At 49.6% G+C, this 19,587-nt stretch overlaps 1 protein-coding gene across 1 annotated transcript in view; it reads left to right on the plus strand.

Annotated features, from left to right (window-relative positions):
* Positions 1-2,306: 2,306 nt before the first annotated feature.
* Positions 2,307-19,587, plus strand: part of epha2b (eph receptor A2 b) — a 28,645-nt gene continuing 11,364 nt past the window's right edge. Inside the window, exons 1-5 of the mRNA XM_030361777.1 lie at positions 2,307-2,467; positions 3,015-3,094; positions 4,473-5,115; positions 18,002-18,157; positions 18,762-19,118. Of these exons, the coding sequence (XP_030217637.1) occupies positions 2,386-2,467; positions 3,015-3,094; positions 4,473-5,115; positions 18,002-18,157; positions 18,762-19,118 (1,318 nt within the window). The 5' untranslated portion in view covers positions 2,307-2,385. The remainder of the gene's footprint in view (positions 2,468-3,014; positions 3,095-4,472; positions 5,116-18,001; positions 18,158-18,761; positions 19,119-19,587) is intronic.

Here is a 19,587-nt window from a genome sequence, read left to right on the forward strand (position 1 = left end):
AATGCTTATTACTGAATTCATTTATCTTAATTAATGGTTAAGTAATGTACCCTTATGGTTATGTGCTACCATAAATCCTTGTAGGAGCACTGTGTTTTATTGACTATTTAATTTTGCACTTGCATTTTGTGACAAAGGGAATTGCATTAGTAAAATGTTTATTATGGTTTTATCAAAAAGAATAATGTGCCACAATGGTACAAACCATGTCAGATGGACATGTTTTGGTCAGTGTAAACTGCAAAAAAAAAAGTATATGTATTTTATTCTATCTGCGTGCATATTGTTGCAAACTAAAATAAGAACCAGTGATTGTGCGTGTTTGTGTGTGTGTGTTTGTGTTTGTGTGTGTGTGTGTGTGTGTGTGTGTGTGTGTGTGTGTGTGTGTGTGTGTGTGCATCTTTGTGCATGTGTGTGAGCATGTGTGCGTCTGCTCATGCTTCTGTCTGTGTCTGTTTGGTTGAGTGTGCTTGTATGCCTTTGTGTGTATGTGTGTGTGTGAGTGTATGTGTGTGTGTGTGTGTGTGTGTGTGTGTGTGTGTGTGTGTGTGTGTGTGTGTGTGTGTGTGTGTGTGTTTGTGTGTGTGTGTGTGTGTGTGTAAAGAGCAGCAAATAGGGTACAATAGCCCTGCTGTTTGTCTTATCCACTCTGCTGCTGGTTCCCTTACACCTGTGCAGCTAGCCCTGATGACCTTTCACCTCTCACCCCCTCCCCCCCCTAGCTCTCCACTTACTCCCAACCTCCCTGGAGAACAATGCATATTCAGCAGGCTTACGGCCTGAGATCATCCACACGTAGTGGTGGTGTTAAGATAGTGGAGACGAACTACCAGCCTGGAGCCTCTCAGTCCAAACAAGTCCCTCTGTGAAAACAACTGAGGCTCCACTTGAGATGACCTGAGGGAACCGCTTCATAATGCACTGTGTAGCAGGACTAAGTAGTAGGACTAGTATAAACAGAGTAAGCTGCTGGCTACACTCAATGTTGTACGCTGGTATTATAAATGAAGCAGTGCAGTATTATCTTGGTGACACCCTATAGTATTAAAGCTCCACACTTGTGCCTCTATCTGGAGTAAGCTTATCCCTCTTGTGCCTTTCTCTTTTTTAATACATAGTTCGGGTACTATATTCTCCTTTTTATGTCACTGCTCGCAATGTGTATGTGTGTGTGTGTGTGTGTATGTGTGTGTGTGTGTGTGTGTGTGTGTGTGTGTGTGTGTGGACATGTGTGTGTGTGTGTGTGTGTGTGTGTGTGTGTGTGTGTGTGTGTGTGTGTGTGTGTGTGTGTGTGTGTGTGTGTGTGCGTGTGTGGACATGTGTGTGTGTGTGTGTGTGTAAGTGTTTCTGTTGAGGGGAAAGAGTCCCCCCTTTCCCTCTAGGGGGGTCCATTTATTTTCCCGCACTCTGAATACCAGGTGTGGTTACAGACAGAAAGAGGTGTGTGTGTGTGTGTGTGTGTGTGTGTGTGTGTGTGTGTGTGTGTGTGTGTGTGTGTGTGTGTGTGTGTGTGTGTGTGTGTGTGTGTGTGTGTGTCTGTGTGTGTAACTATGTCAAATCAATGACATACTGTATTGTCATTATCTATTGTGAGGACAGGGCCAGGAGCGAGAAGGTAAACATTACCACGGAAACCCTTGGGAGGAAGCCTGGTAGGCCTTCATATACAAGCCTGGGGCCACAGCGCTCAACTGTAAACAAAACAGCACTTCCTTTAGCGGGTAGCCTATATAAATATAAAGTTAAGTTAATGTCGTTATTAATCTTCATTTCCAAGGAGCATAGTAGGCTAACAGCGGGTAGCTTAGAAACAAAGACAAAATACCAAATTCCGGTTGCATACAGTTGTGCATAATCCTTTCAAATACTCTTTGATAGGGTTATTTTCGACCAGCTATAAGTTTATGCAAGAATACAAAAATACCAAAAGATAATCTGAAAGAAGCAGGGCATCAGTGAAATAGCGTGGCTTCTGGTATTATGTGCATGAATACATTTCTCTCCGCTTGTCACAACGATTCCAGCTCTGTATTCAGGGGGGGGTACTCTGACTACAAAGGGAACACATATTTAAGTATCCGCCACTTTTCTCTTCTCTTTTCTTTTCTTCTGTCCTCAAAACTGCCAACTGTTGGATATCAACATCGGCATGCAAAGAATTGCTTCGCTTTCAGCCCGGAACAGTGGGATGGCCCAGGTAGGCTATAGCGAGTTACCATTGGCTACACCCATTGGCTACACCCCTTCACCACACAGTTTCCACTAGGCGGAGTCCGTGACGTCCCGCACGGCTGCTAACGAGGCTTTCACTAGTTCTCCACTGGCTCACTCCACCACTAAAGTTTCAGAGGACGGGGTCCCAGCCAGGCCAGCCGAGTTGCCCAAATGGATTACTGCGGCGTCCGACGCATATTGTTTTCCTATGTACTCATCAACGGAATATTAATAACATTGCAATCCAAAGAAGGTGCGTGGTTTTACTCTCTTTTGATTCATTCGTATCCATTCAGAAATCAGTGTCAGTTCCAGCGTTCGCTCAGGTTTAATGAAGCAAGCGTGCCATGATGTGCGGGGCAAAGCCTACCAAACGGGCTACGACTTTGCATACATCATTGCATGGGTCTTACGTTTTTGCAAAAAAATTAAATTCAATAAACTGTTGTGTTAAGTTAGTTTTTATTTAGTTATGCTCATCATTATATATAGTATTCTGTGTTTCAATCCGCTAACTGGAATGGTGCAACACCTTTATAACACGTGCAGTCAGTAACGATGCAGTTCAGTTGTTAAAGTTTAATTGGTGTACAAGTTTAGGTGGTTCCTGGCATGTCTTCGAAACTAAGAGCGATCGTTTTTGTATTTTTAACATTATGATGTCGACCAATTCCTCTATTTGAGCCTCTGTTGTATTTTAACTTTCTCATGGTTAGTTTGGTCAGTTGGTCATTGTAATCACGACCCAGGTTTCTCTGCTCTGCTCTGCCTTGCTAATCTTGACCTCTTCGGCCCCACAGAAGTACTGCTGGATATGAAGGCATCGGGGAGTGAGCTGGGCTGGTTGACATGGCCATCTGAACAGGGCGACAAGCGAGGCGTAAGTAGAGATGTCTCAATGCAGTCTGCAACGAGGCCTATCTAACATGTATTTTCAGCTGCTTTTTACTGCATGTGCATCGTATTCTCTGGGTTTCCTCAAACTAAGTTTGTCTGTTTATTCACCTGGCCTAAAGCCTGTCACCCTTTAACTAAAAATACCATCATGAGTTTAGTTGGTGGTGGAAGAGGTCTGAGCCAAAGCATTGACATGGAGTGGGGATCTCTGCAATGAGAATGCTTGTGATTGTTTGTGGTTTAAGGCTTAGTCTCTTGAATTGACTGTAATTGTAGGTTAGAGGGCAATTAAAATAGGCCTTTTCTGCATGCATGGGGTTATGCGCGTGTATGGTGGTGGTCAGAGATGCAGCCAATCAGTACGCATAATGTAGTCATTACATACTCGTTACATTTCAGACATAATTGTAGAAATAGTAACCTGTTACAAACATAAGCTTGTAGGATAGATGTAGGGGTTTATGTATTTATCACGTTCCATTCGTATGCAGAATGCAAATCGGCTCATACTGTGCAGATGCATCATAGGCATGTTTAGACATGTAGTGCCAAAACCGAATGCATTGGCTCTTATAGGCAAACATCCCCATGCAACTTTTTTTCACCTGAAATAAAATAAGAAAGTTGATCATATTTATACAAACAGACAACTTTTGTCTATACTTTTTTTATACGCGTCTTAACGCAGTAGGCAGGCGTAATGTTGATGTACATTGTGAGGAATTATGATAAAGATCATTTGAGCTTGACTTTTAACAGCATCTCAAAATGCTGGCTGTGGTGTTGCAGACATTAGCAGAGGCAGCTAACAAAGCACATTCCTGTCATTAATAGCAAAGTGGTAACACGCAGGGAGTAAACTATCCCCAGGTTGCTTTGAACCCTGCAATAGTTTACAAAAGTATGCGTTACGCTTTTGCTTCTGGTGATATCGTTTAGATTAGACCCCTATATGTCACCAATGTCTTAAAAAATAATTAAATGCCACGCCGTTTTTGTATCTGTTCAATGTCCGAACAAAAGATGATGCTCGCAATGTATAAATAATTCATAAAGGTAGAAACCAAAGGTTTATTGTTGCTGAAAAAGTTTCCCTGAAACGTTCATCATCAGTCCAATAAACCCTGTGGGACCTCTCTCTCTCTCTCTCTCGATGCATTGTTTTTCTTTCCGGGCTTTAAACTGAAGAGGGGGGTGCTGTGGGGGGGCCACATGTGGATTATAACCGGGGCCCCTATGGCACACGAGTCCTATAGTGCTCTGGGTTAACACTACTACACATGAGGTCATCGCGTGGGTGAGTTCCTGTCTAACTTTAACGGGGGGGGGGGGTTCGCTCTGCGTGTGTGCTGTGTTTTCAGTGGGAGGTGGCCCAGAAGACCCTGAACGGCTCCCAGTTCTACTCGTACTCCGTGTGCAACGTGGGCGAGCGTGAGCAGGACAACTGGCTGCGCACCACCTTCATCCAGCGGAGGCCCTCGGCCTCGCGCGTGATGGTCGAGCTGCAGTTCGTGGTGCGCGACTGCAACTCCTTCGACGGCGCCTCGCTCACCTGCAAGGAGACCTTCAACATGTACACGTCGGAGGCGGACGCCGACGTGGGCACCACCTTCCGCAAGGGCCAGTTCAAGAAGGTGACCACCATCGCGCCCGACGAGATCACCCGCAAGAACCTGCAGCCCGTCAACACGGAGACCCGCGTGGTGGACGGCCTGTCGCTCAAGGGCTTCTACCTGGCCTTCCAGGACATCGGCGCCTGCGTGGCCATCCTGTCGGTGCGCGTGTACTACAAGACCTGCCCGGCCACCGTCAAGAGCCTGGCCAGCTTCCCCGAGACGGTGGCGGGCAGCCAGGCGCTGAGCAAAGTGGACGGGGTGTGCATGGAGAACGCCGTCAGCGAGAAGGTGCCCCGGATCTATTGCACCATGGACGGGGAGTGGGTGGTGCCCGTGAGCCAGTGCCAGTGCAAGCCGGGCTACGAGGAGATTAAGGAAGTGTGCCAAGGTAAGGCTCTTTGTTCCTTTGGGCCTGTTCTGACCTGTGGGTGCTGGGCTATTAATATAGTCGTTGATTCGTTGAATTTTGAATCGGAGCCCGTTCATGGAGTTTGATTTTGTGGATTCTGTTTAGCTTCAAATGGCGGTATGTTCCATGAGGCGTTTGGTATTTTATTACAGTGTCAGCAGTGTGTTGATCGTCGTGCTGATAAGGGATACAATGCTATCACAGGTGGGGTATTTATCATTGCTCATTGGAATTCTCCCTCTGGCTAATATGACTCCACCGAGGGGGGAAGGAATGCCGGGCCTCCCTTGTACATGTCACAACGTTATCCCTGACCTTGAACCAGCGTTGGGAAATCAGGAAATAAAAAAAAGACACATTTTTTGGGGGAGATTTACGATTACATTACCCCATGGTTAGGGTTCAATTCATGCTGAGGACAATGCAGTGTTAACGAGTCCCCTCGCTCCAGCAGAGCTTGGTGTTGTCGCCCCGTTTCATGTGCGCTCACCAGACTGCGGTGGAGCAAGCGTTTGACTCTGAAGCTCTCGAGGGGACTGTTGAAACCCACCGAGAGAGGCCCTCTCTAGTGTTGTGGTGGAGCGCGGTCGGGAACAGAGGCCCTGATCAAACATCTGTGGGTGCTGCTACCGTACCGGGAAGGATAAACGACTTCAAGGCAGAGCGGGGGAGGTTAAGGCGGCGGTGGGGGCAGGAAGTAGCCGCACGTTCTGAACTCCCCACAGGATTCAGAGGGAAGAAAAATACGGCCCGGCCTCCACCCTATTCATCACAGAGCGACCCGGTGACAGCATGTGGGTCTGTCTCTACCGGTCTATGTTGAGCCGTCTCTCTCTCTCTCTCACGCTCTCTCGTTCCGTGCTTGGTCCCACTTCACCGACTCACTGAAGGGCTTAATGAGTCAGTATTTCTGCGACGGTGGGGTGGGTCGTGGTCGTGCTCCAGAGGTTTACGTATGAAGGAACGTGCTGGCCTGCTCGGGCTTGTTTCGGTGCTCGTTGTTTCATGACGGAACACATGGATACTCTCCGCCAGCGGAGCGCCGACGTCGCTCTTCGTCTGCGTGAACTTTAGTAGCTTATCAGCTTTGGCACAGGTACGCTTATTTCTCTGCACACGCAGGAACGCAGACACTTGGCGCACACACACACACACACACACACACACACACACACACACACACACACACACACACACACACACACACACACACACACACACACACACACACACACACACACACACACACACACACACACACACACACACACACACACCCCTATATACACTGGTACCACTTGGCAACATGAGCCCAATATTCGTGGCTGATTCAAATTCACCGGCTAACCAAGCAAGCAAATCCATCTGTAACGGATTCTTCTTCAGCAATCTTCGTCCACTTGATCCCGCAGTCGTAGCGGACAGAGATGAGCAATGATGCTATCATTTCAGCCTTGGGAGGCTCCAGGGTTAGCAGAGGGTAGGAGGAGATGGAGGAGATGGAGGAGGAGGTCCCGGCGGAATGTGGCAAACGGCACACAAAGACGACAGTGGAGTTTTTTTTTTTTTTAGGAGATGGGTGTGATATTATTTTCTTTCTGCAAAAAAAAAAAAAAATGGTGAGGAATGGAATGTCAAGGTAGGGGAACAATAAAGCTTGTGTTTCAACGGAGCAACTTGCTCTGCGGTCGCCTCCTCCCCCTTTTTTTCCTTTTTGGCTTAAATCAGTGCATTCCTGTTGTGTTGACTGAGAAGGAGTCAGAGGAGGAGGCTCTGAGATTGCTACAGACCTGTGGAATTCCCGCAGGGTGAGAAACACCCCAGGTCAAGCCCCCCCCCCCCCCCCCCCCCCCCCCCCCAGTGGGCGCCCCGGGAGAACAGCCAGAGGTAGAACCGGATAGATGGACCTCCGCTTCCCAGATTAATGGAGTGGTGTGAAGCCAGCAGATGCGCGCACACACAAATGCATGCACACACACACGCACACGCACGCAGGCACGCAGAAACACCCACACACCCATAATCAGTCGCACGGTCAAACACACACATGCACGCAGGCACACGCACAAATGCGTGCGTGCAGGGACACATGCACATGTTCAGTCACACAAACACACACACACACACACACACACACTCACACCCACACCCACACAATCCTTCATGCATTCATTTTTAAAAGATAGAGCTGAAAGTTTCGATGATCGTTTTGGGTAAAATAAAACCTAGATAATAGAAAGTGATGAACAGGTTTTTCTTTGGCAGTGACTCTGCGTTCCTGACTAATCATTAGTCATTGATGACAATTGAAAGAACATTAATAACTATGGCAAGTACTAACTCCTGCTTGGTTATTTATATATATGTGTGCCTAGAATTGGCAGTGACTCGTGTTGGTGGATTAGGTGTAGTGGGATGTAATGGCTGGTTGGTGGAGAGGGGGGGACTTTCCATGGAGTTCCAGTAAATCCTTTATGGGTTCATGGGTATGAGTCTTTTTTAAAGTTCCTCTTCCCTTTCCATCCTCTTCTGCTTCCCTCCCCGCCCCCCCCCCCGTCCCTCCCACCCGCCTGTCCTTCTCCGTCCCACCCAAGAGTGATGAAGGAGCAACAGTTTGTGACTAGGCTGTAATTGTTTGACTGCCTGCGGTGAGCGCAGTGCTTGTGTAGGTAGCAGTTGACTCGGGTGTGTTGGAGCGCTCTGAACGGAAGTAACTTCTGGTTTTCTTCAGGGATTTATTTTTGTCATGTCCTCATCCCTCACATTCTTTCTCTCTTTCTGTCTCCCTCCACTCCTTCTCCCTCAGAGCTACAAGGAGCAGTCCATGCTTACAGTGTGGCCCGCGTCTCTTTTTAATGCGTATATTTGCTTTACATTCGCGTGTGTTCAACGCGTGAACCAGTGATTCCGGTTCAGCGACTACTATTTTCTACTCCGAACAAACCAAGTTGTTTTGCTGGATTTGACTCATTCAATTGCAGTGCTTCTGTTTTCGTTGGCCATTGGTGGCCACTCTTCTAATGTGACAGAAATCTCACATTGCAAAGTTTCCCATGCCTAATGCTAGGGCTGTTTAGGCTGTCCAGTGTCCACTGTTCTCTTCTCATCCAAGTAGATAAACAGTCAATTTCCCCCACGAGGGACACAGAGATAAATACAGGCTTCTTTCGCCTGTTTATTTGTAGGAACTCTTTTTCTTGATGGGGGCAGGGGCGAACATAAGAGGTCATCCCAGGGATAAAGCAAGCGGCCCCGATTCTCCCTTAGGAGAGATAAACATGAGTAGGCCAGAGGCTCCCTCAAACTGGTCTTTGTCGCTAGTGTTTATTTGAAGTGTTTGATTATAAAATGTGCAGTCAAGCACGTGGGAATACTTTCAACAAGGCAAGGATCCTCTGCATAGCTAGGCAATAAGAGAACGCATATCGCAGTAGTAATTATATAAACCTGCAACAGAAGAAGATAAATCAACTCTCTGTCAAGTATGTAATGAATTGCTAGTAGTAAGGCCATTATTTACAAGATCGCGGACAATGCAGGCATTATACTGTGCAGGCAGGCACTGTTTTAAAGGCCTCCGGCTCTTTCGCTAATCAATGTTCAACTGAATGGAAGGCTTGTTTTGAAACAGATACAAAAATTGTGATCCTCTGGGAATTTATGTACTGGAGAGGAGAAGTCGGGTTTCCTTTACTCTACTCATCTTTGTTTCCACCTCCTGGGGAACGCGGAGACTTTCAGAGGATGAAACGCCCCGGCAAGATCACTTAAGGCTTTGCGGGTTGCTGCATGGATGACAGATCTGGTGCCAAGTTAATGTCGGCCTCTCGGGTCAGACCCAGGCAGTCTGTGAGGTAATAGGAAGACAGTGATTGAGCTGTGGGTAGGAGGGGCGATGTACTTAGAAGATGTGTGTTTTCATGTGGTGTCACGCTGCATCTCAGGTCTGACACGTTGCGGAACTCCCCAAATTTCCCGTCTGGGATTAATAAAGTGTTTTTGGTATCTTATCTTAACTACCCCACTGTCAGTTAGGATTAGGTACGTCACTGGCGACTGCACTCTCGTAAAGTGATTAAAGATCCCATGCCATTCTATTTTATGATGCTTTAATATAGGCATTAGTGGGCAACAAACACAGTATTCAAAGACGTCCCCGAAATTCAGCCGTGGTGTAGAGTTACAGTCACTCCGAAACAGTCGCACATTGAGCTTCCCCCAAACGCGCTGTTTCGGTGGGCGTGTCAAGGCAGGTCAAGGAGGGGGGTGGGGGTGTGGCCCTGAGCAGCTTGTAGCCACTGACAGTACCATGCGCTCTGTTTACGGTGGATGTATCACAATGGCTCGTAGAAACCCATATTATACATAGATATCTATATCATATAATATATAATATATATTATCACCTGGCCCTGAGCAGCTTGTAGCCACGGTACCATGCGCTCTGTTTACGGTGGATGTATCGCAATGGCTCTTAGAAACCCATATTATACATAGATATCTATATCATATAATATATAATATATATTATCACGGCCAAAAGCTGTGTGAGCCTCCAGACGATAGGTTATTATGAATCTCAAACGACCGCGTCTACTTCAGATTGATGTGGAAGTGGTAGAACCAGTCCTTTGTGATTCATTATATCGTCTGGACGCGCACACAGCTTTTGGCCGTGATAATATGTATTATTTGATATAGATATCTATGTATTATATGATATTATTTAGATATAGAGCAGAGCTCCAGGACTGTAACGCAAGTGTTGTACACTTCCTTGTTATTTGGATAACCGTTCTGCTGTTGGTGTGATGGCGCATAACACGTCGGACTCTCGTATCTGGTATTTCTACAACGAGACTCGTAGTGGGGGTTATCTCAGCCATGGTTGAGAATGAATTGGGGGAAAGGAACTTTGGCTTTGACTCCCTGAAGTAGGCTACATGAACCACGACATGGAGGAGAAAGAGATTGTTGGCCGCGAATGTATCCCGCTTGAGCCCTGCTTCCCGCCTCGGCAGCGGTCAGCGCTAATCACCGCATCCTGATGCCGAGGCGGTGGTCCATCGGCAGCGAGGCTCCGGCGGGAGACGACCGCGGTCAACAATCCCTTTCTCCTCCATGTCGTGGTTCATGACTTCAGGGAGTCTAAGCCAAAGTTCCTTTCCCCCAATTCATTCTCAACCATGGCTGAGATAACCCCACTACGGGTCTAGTTGTAGAAATACCATAGACGAGAGTCCGACGTGTGATGCGCCATCACACCAACAGCAGGTTATCCAACGGTTATCCAAATAACAAGGAAGTGTACAACACTTGCGTTACAGTCCTGGAGCTCTATATCTAAATAATATCATATAATACATAGATATCTATATCAAATAATACATATTATCACGGCCAAAAGCTGTGTGCACGTCCAGACGATATAATGAATCACAAAGGACTTCGTCGGGTTCTCCGACGTCTCTGGTTCTTCCACTTCCACATCAATCTGCAGTAGACAGAACCGTGCGCTGCCTGCTGCCTGCTGCCGGCGCGAGGCACCACCGCCCGGCTGCCCGCTGCCGGGCGGTGGTGCTTCGCGGCGGTGGTGCCTCGCGGCAACCGGCGGCAGGCAGCATGTCGCAGTTCATGTAGTTCGATGTCGTTCTGCCATTGCATTCAAAATTCTGTAACTAGCCTGTTACTACGAACTAAGCAACTACCGTACACGTATTAGCATTTAGCACTAGCTCAATCACGACTCCTTCAGAATTCTTGTGGGTGGTTACGAACCAACCAAGTGGGCAGGGCCATGAATAATAATTTGACAACGCTAAGTCACAGTGTGACCTTATCCAGATCGGCTCATTTCTTCTGCCTTTTTCCTTTCATTGCCTATTGCATTCAGCAGACAAACTGCATAGATTTCAAACGTACCACAGCTCACAAACTTATTCAGACCTATGTTATTTAACAAACAATAGGAAAAATGTGATTTTAATGGCATGGGCTCTTTAATTAAAAACGCTGAGATGTTTGATGAGGTACTGTTGCGCAATACAGTTTCAAACAAATTTAAGTTGTGTACACAGTACATTGCTTGATGATCAGGTTATATATGTGTCTTAACTGCATTATGCAATGGAGAGGTCTTCCTGGTTCCTGTCCTGTCCTGAACACAACGGGGATGACAAGCAACAGCATTTGTATTTATAGGCACATGTGGTCATAAAGCACCACGTGGTTTGTGTGGCGACCAACTCAACCCCTCAGTATTTCACTAAGAAATAGGGAAATAGTGTTCCAGGTGGAAACACACTTTCATTTCAATGGCATATTTTAGATCAATTTGATTTCAATAATATTCCACATTCTCTCAGACATGAAACTAATCATCTGCCCCATGGGCCAATCAGCTGTTTGTATTTTTCATTTTTTTCTTACTTTTATGTGGGGACACACACACACACACACACACACACACACACGGGCCACGGGGGGCCTTCCTCCTGATGGCATTCCGGGGCCTGGGGCCTGGAGCCTGTGTGTGTGTGTGTGTGTGTGTGTGTGTGTTTAATAGGTGTGGGCGGGGGTTGGTGTGAAGCTATGCAGACCGCATTGTATTGTGCTGCCGGAGTGTGAGGTCAGCATTTCCTTTCCCCGTGTCAGTCGCTTGCTGACCCCCCACCCCCAACCCCACCCCCCCACCCCCCCCACCCCTCCCCTCCCCACCCCCCCCACCCCACCCCACCACCTCCACCCCACCCGACAGGACGAGCCGCGGCGGAAACCGGAGACCAGCTAATCCTTCTGTGACTCCACGACCCGTTGGCTCAGGGCTTTCCATTGTACACACACACACACACACACACACACACACACACACACACACACACACACACACACACACACACACACACACACACACACACACACACACACACACACACACACACACACACACACACACACACACACACACACACACACACAGACACACACTGATCAGCCTTCTCCATCAGCTTGATTTCATTGCTCATGTGGAAGGGTTCCTCCTTGGTTGAAGTTTTGTACTTTTTAAAGTTTCGAGGAAGGACAAGAGGAACCAAAATAGGTAAATGAGGGACAATTATGTTGATATGGAGAAGTAAAGAACAAAATGCCATCCGGCTAAAGTTCCCAACAATAAACGAGACAAAGCCTTCCTCATAGCTGTACCTCTAGCCTTTTGGCATCTGTTAAAACCCTTCCAAGGCGTTCCCCTCTCCTTCTCGGGGCCAGAAGTGTGACAGAGGAGAACGGCGGTGGGGGGGGGGGGGGGGGGGGGGGGCTGCTATGTGTCGGTTAACGACCTGAGATGAAAGCCAGGCCGCAATTGTAAAACTGATGTAATGCCCCCTTTACAACGGCTCCATCGGCCCGCTAATCCCTTTGAATAATGTGACCAGACCGCCTCCCCCAACGCCCGACTCAACTCCTACACCTTTAGCCCCCCCACCCCTTACACCACCCCTCTGACACCCCTCCGCTCCCCCGGTGACCCCTGGCTTGTCTTACCTCCTGTTCCATTAACCCCCTCGACACCGTGCCATCATGCTAATTACACGTCCTCTCCACGCAAACACGGCATGACACATTGCATTAGGGGGGGGGGGAGGCTTTTAGAGCACCTCAGACAGGGGTTGGGGAGGCAGGGGTGGGGGCTGTGGGTGGGGTGGTGTTTGGGTTCGGGGGGTGGGGGGGGGGGAGGGGCACGTCCGGAGCAGTCCAGCGGTGGGCCAGATGTAGAGCTAGTCTGGGGGTGGGGGGGGGGGGGGGGGGAGAGGGGGCAGTCTCTCCGGTCAAAGAGTCCCCCTCTTCGGGCTTCCAATCCGTTATTCAGCCCCGTGTTTACGTTCGCCTGCGGCCGTCCTTCATGTGGTTCCGAGGTCTCTGCGTGTTTGTTTAGGGTGGCCCCCCATCGCGTCCCAGTGGGTCGCTCAGTACCGCCCACCTCCGCCGCTCGCCGGAGGCTGTCCTGACCTCTCCTATGCCCCCCTGAGGAGGGCGGAGGCGGAGGACTGGGCTCCATTGTGCTACCCACCCCCCGTCCTATTCACCTGGAGGGCTGTGGAGTGGCCATGCTACCCATTAAGGCGTCCCTCCCACCGCTCCATCCATCATTCTGCCTATCACATCCATCTTAACTGCTGCTGACAGACGGAGAGGGCCCCTGTGTTTTAGCGGCGCTCCGGAGCCACTCAGGGCCCCCCCCCCCCCCAAACCCCGTCATGGAGCCGGGGCCCTGGATGGAGTCGCTCACGATAAACAAACGGGGCCCGTGCCGGGGGCCTCTCACATGACATGAGACCCGCAAGCAGGGCGCTGAAGTACGACCGACTTTTTTGGGGGGAAATGGAGATTTAAACGATGTTTTGATTTGGAGAATGGCTTTTTGGACGTAACGAGGAGAAATGTCTGGGCTCAACCAGATGTACGGGGGGGGTGCTCCTGTTCTGGTTTGCCCTGGAGCAACAGGGCTGCCGCTGCTGGAGGGTGGGCTCTGATTGGCTGCCGTAGGAAGGAAGCGTCGCGTCGGCCTCTCACTTCCTGCTTCCTGTTGTGTCCAGCAGCAATCTAAAGACGCACAGGCGCACACGAATTAACACACACACACACACACACACACACACACACACACACACACACACACACACACACACACACACACACACACACACACACACACACACACACACACACACACACAGCTCACACACACAGCTCACACACACACACAGCTCACAAACACTGACACCAGACGCCAGCGAGGAACTATTTCCTCAGTCACCGGACTTTGCTCTATTGTCGAGGAATTCCATTGTCAGACGCTCCGGATCTCGGCCCAGGCTGTTGACTTATCATGTCTCAACTGGAGCGCAATTTACCGTCACTTTGACTCATCATGTTGTTGACCTTTCCCTCCGGGGAGAACCCTTATGAGCTGAAGCTCGGGCGGGGAGCTACAGTAGAGCAGCCTGGCCTGCTGCTGCTGCTGCCGCCGCCGCTGCTGTTGCTGCTGTTGCCGGCAGTGCAGGGAGGAATGCGCGGTGATTATAGGGTCCCTCGCTGCGCACAGCCACCGGCTCCTCGCTCCTCGCCACAATGCATTGCAGCGGGGACATGTGGGCCAGGCCTGTCGCGCCAACAACGGACCGAATCCTCTATTCACGTTCCATGCGGCATCTTCCTCTCTGCTCCCATTTTTCCCAATTGTGTGTGGCTGTTTGTCTGTGTGTCTGTGTGTCTGTATGTGTGTGTGCGTGAGCGCGCGTGTGTGAGCACTGAGCAGTGCACACCCCTCGACGCAACAATGTGGCTGTGTTTAGTATTTTTCTATTTATTTTGGACGTGGCCGCTGAATAGCGCGGCGTTGCCCCTCTGCCTGCTGGTCAGGGATGAATAGCGATGTTAATAGGTTAGCGAGCAGGGCCTTTCAGCCCCCGAGCGGGGATCGTGGAGGGGGGAGGAATTTGGGGATTAGGCAGAGGTCTGAGGGTGGGAGTGAGGGTATCCGCGGGGGGGGGGGGGAGTGAGGGATGTGAATTGGGAGTCTGAGGCGCCAGCTGTTGCTTCCTTTATACTCCTGAGCCCACTGTGGTTTACAGTATGGCGGGCTCCTTCTCTCTCCCTGGGCTCCTCTCAGTCTTGGCCCTTCTGTTGCCTCTAGAAGTGACTTCTGTGGCCCCTGTTACGGCTCCCCCTGTTAATGAGTGCCAGAGAGGGGCCCCAGATGTTTGTGTTTGGGTTCCACGTCGTTCATTTGCTGCCTCTTACCTTTGGGGTTTAGATTTGGTGTAATTCCACAGAGCCTCCTGCAATCAGAGCTGAACACACACAGGTCCCGATACTTCTTCTCACGACGTGTAGGAGACATTGTGCGTGTGGGAATGTGGTCTGCGTATGCGTGACACATTTGTACAGTAATGCGTGATACTGTACAAATGAAAGATAATATCTGGTCTATTGTCATGCGTAATATGTAGGTATTTGATGCTCCCTTTTATCATGCAAATCTGCATATTTTCCATGCAAATGAATCAGCGAGGGAGAAAGAGGTGTGAGGAACAGCGATCCAGAGGCTGAGGGGAGTGTCTAGAAGCACATGCCAGGCCCACACGGCGACAGGGCTGCGAATGGCACCCCTTAGCTCGTGCACATGCTTCCCTTCGCTCTTTGTTTGTTTCTTTGTCGGTCTCATTCTTTCATTCTCGCCGATGGAGCCTCGTCAGGACGCAAAACCGCACGCAAACGAAGGGAGACTTCAAGGGGGCGGAGTAAATCCATTCGCCACGCTGCGAATGGACGCGGCCACGCGCTGTCACATTATGCGCGGGGGACACTCGCGGCTTCCAAGTGAACTCTGACCCGAGTTGACCGCAGCGCAGAGGAAGGACAGGCAGTGAAAAAAAAAAAATACCAGCTCAGGGAAGACGATCTGTCACCTCTGTCCTTGACTCTTCTTTGAACCTGGCCACTTGGTTGGCCATACTGGAACGGCTTGTTTATCTTGGAAGGTTTCTCTCTCTCTCTCAATCTGTCGCAATCAAGATTATTCATGCTGTCAGTATGTTAGGATTTATGTCTTCCCTCGGGTAGAGCTTCCTAGTTTCTCTTTCTTTTTTCCGACTGTCTAAAATGCCGTTTTAGTGAGTCAAACTGTGTGTGTGTGTGTGTGTGTGTGTGTGTGCGCGCTCACATGTACTTGCGTTTGTGTCTTCATCTTTCACATTTCCACAATCCCCGCACGACCCCCCCCCCAACTACCACCCGCAAGCATGCACAGACATGCAGTCCTGCATGCCCCACTGGACATTTTGCGGTATTCACGCACACACACATGTGCAACGGGGGGGGTGTGAATGATCACCCTCCATATGCGCGCGTGATTGGTGTGGCCGCGGTGGCAGCCAGCGAGGTTAGAGTGGAGGAAGGGGCAGAGGAATCTGCTTCTTCTCATATCCACAACTCTCTTCATAGGCCTCGCAGGACGTTTCACACCGTATTAAGTTCATATTTCACAGCCCCAACGCACAGCTGGAACCTGTCGCACTATACTTCATTCTGAGGGGGACGTGTGAAATCAGCCAGCGCTAGTGTTTCAGAAGTCTGCTGTTGGGGGGGGGTGGGGTAGGGGCTAGGGGGTGGGGGTGGGGGTATGGGTTCGGGGGCTCTCCGACCGAGGAAAACACAAATACACTTAAGCGGCGACAGCGAGCACAAAGGACGCTCCCTTTGTCGCCGGTGAAGCGCTGTGATGATTGGGCTCAGCCTCCGTTTCCCCGTTGAACCCGAGCCCTGGCAGCGAGCGCTGAGGAATGCGGGGAGACGGGTTGTGTTTGTCAGGGGTCTGTTGGAACAACGCGCACAGAGGAGGTGCGGAGCGTCGGCTGTCAGCCGTCCCGTGTGAGGCGGCGGAGACGCGAGACCTCCGGGTTGCAGACGTGTCCACGCGCGAGAGGGTCTGCCCCCACGGGAACCCCCCCCCCCCTACACCAGCACCGTCCGGCACCGCGTCTTGTTTGTCTTCTTGTCTTTAATTTGCGAGGGGTGTGCTGAAATATTTCGTCTTTTTTTTGTTCTCTTCTTTTAGTTACTCTTTATTTCCATTTTGGTCTCTTTGAGAATATACGCATTACTAAGACAGATTTCATCTAACTGAGAGTCATAACTTTAATCTCAAGCTGCGTCTTGCATTTGGAAGATGTAGTTGCAGTATATATTTATCAAGGCACATATCGGTCACGATCAGACCTATAACTCACGCGATGTAGCCTCTTAGGCCGACCTAGTTTAGTGGATACTCTGACAGAGAGGGCCGTTGCGTTTTTTAAAGAAGGAAAAGCCTTCACTGTTTTGTTTGGTTCCCTTAGGAGATACGGTTTGATAAAATAATAACGGCAACATGACTTTAACTTTTTTAATGACATAATTGTGGGAGCGTGTGTGGATGATGGCTGCTTTGATTACCCTCACCTGGCCGAGTCTGATTGGAGGCTTGGGCTTGGTGAGGCGGCAGACCATTTGCACATTGAGCAATCAGTGTGCACAGGTTCAACCAGCCGTCTACACACGCACTCTTGAGAGTTCTCCCAGATGGCAACAACTCCCGGCCATGTATCATTATAAAAACCTTTGCAATAAACCGGATTTCTAACACCACCCCCCTTCGTCCTTTGTCTGGTGGAGTCCAAAAGAGGTCACTTAAGTGTCGTGTGGCAGTCACCTGGGTGGCGTGTAGTAGCACACATGCTACAATAATTCTATGAATGATTCAATGATAACAAACCTGATTGTGCTCTTGAGTTGAGAGCTCTTCCCGTACTCTGCGTGCATGGTGATGCATCTCAGATTATTGTGATCATCATTTATTGTATTTAGTATAAGGCTTTTATATTGTATAATACAAACAAATTATTGGTTTGAGAGACATTTTTTATACTTAATATATCTTGTATGATATATACAGGCAGAATAAGCAGTTGAAGTATATTTCACATCGGTGCTATCTGATTGCAGAACGGCAGTCTTTGCCGTAGCCTTTGTGGGCATATCATCTCACATCTCATTTATCTCCCACGGACGGGTGCTTGCTTCTCTCGTCCCGGGCGGTGTGGTGAAAGAGCCAGGCACTAAATCACCATGGAATTCGCCAGAGTTCAAAACAGGGCTGAGCCAAGTGTTCGTCATTTGCCAGCGCCTATCTATCGCAAATCTTGTACCAACCCGACCTCTGACCCCTCGGGATGGAGACCACACAGCCTGCCTCTGAACATCGGGGGTTGGAAAGTACCGGAGCAATGTACTGAAAGACAATCCTCTGTATCTTCTGTGTTTGCAGAATGCCAGCCTGGCTACTTCAAAGCGGCGGTACCCAGTGAGAAGTGTGAGCTGTGTCCCGCCAACACCCAGGGAACGGGCTACGGGGACGCCGCCTGCCCCTGCACGCCTGGCTTCTACCGGGCGGAGGACGATCCTCCGACCGGGCCCTGCTCAGGTGAGATAACAGCCCTGCCAGAGGCCTGTCCTCTGGCATCGTCTGTTGGATCTGCTGCCTCGAGAACCACCAACAACCAGAGAGAGATATCGCCTTCGAGTGCTGACTTTATCTTTAAATACATCTAGAATCTACACAGAAAACAGATGGCTATAGATATTCATTTCAAGATAAGATGAGATAATAACTTAGAATTAACTTCTAGGAAGTAGTAGAATTCATAAATAATAATAGAAGGACAATATAAATAAGCTGAAAATATATAGAGAACGGCAAAATTCGAGGAATAGAAGTGTTGATGCAACGTTTAGATTCTGCCAGAGGCCCTCCCTGTTGGTGGTTACGGTCTTGCACTGACATCGTATTAACGCAAAGTTATACTTTGGTTATTTCATTATACACCTCAAATTATATAAGAGGTGCATACGTTTTTTTCTATTAGAAGATCACAAGCAAAAATAAAATTATTTGTACAAATTCGTAAAAACAGTTTTTCTCATAAGAAAACTTAAGCACCAAAACAACAAACAGCAATCCTCCCCTGGGTCTCATCTCTCCATGACCCCCTAAAGCCCCCTGTAAACCCCTCTCTCTCCGCCCCCAGGTCTGCCCGGGGCCCCCCAGGACCTGCAGGCCACCACCCAGCTGTCGTCCGGCCGGGTGCTGCTGACATGGAGCCCTCCGGGGGACACGGGGGGCCGGGCCGACCTCACATACAGCGTGGAGTGCCGGCGCTGCGACGGTGCCGCGTGCCAGGCCTGCGGCGAGAAGGTGCGCTACGAGCCGGCCAGCACGGGGCTGACGGAGACGCGCGTGTCCGTCAGCCAGCTGGACGCCCACCTCAACTACACCTTCACCGTCAACGCCCACAACGGGGTGTCAGCCGCCGCCAGCAAGGCCTCCCCGCGGGCCCACGGACCGCCCTCCACCGCCGCCCTCACCACCAGCCTGCAGTACACAGGTGAGGGAGTCTGGGGAGGAGGAACCACTGTGGGGTTCCAAACTGGGGGTCCGGGGACCGCTTTGGGTCACCTGATTTGCATATGGGGGACGCTCGCTTGAGGAGTGCCGATCTCGATCAAAATAAGCGAAGTCAAAGGTTTGAGAGATCCTGTGTGTAAACCGACGGGCGAGAGTGTGATATACATGTGTACGGTCGCCCAGACTTTGACATTACACACAGATGTTGATTGTAGGCGGTTGCAAGGCAATGATGTAAGACGTTGGGGTCGCAAAAAACGCTCAGACCTGGAATCAAAAAAGGTGTGGAACTCATTGGTGACTCATTGACTCATTTTAAATCCCTAAATAAGGAGGCAGTTTGTCATAGAACCTTTGACAAACATTACAACATTGTCTGCATTTAATGCTCTTGACACGTCCCTGTATTAATTCTGCAGGCGAAGCGTGAGAGCAGTCTTGTCTACCTG

The sequence above is a fragment of the Gadus morhua genome, chromosome 7, assembly GCF_902167405.1.
Source record: "Gadus morhua chromosome 7, gadMor3.0, whole genome shotgun sequence".
Taxonomy (NCBI): Eukaryota; Metazoa; Chordata; class Actinopteri; order Gadiformes; family Gadidae; genus Gadus; species Gadus morhua.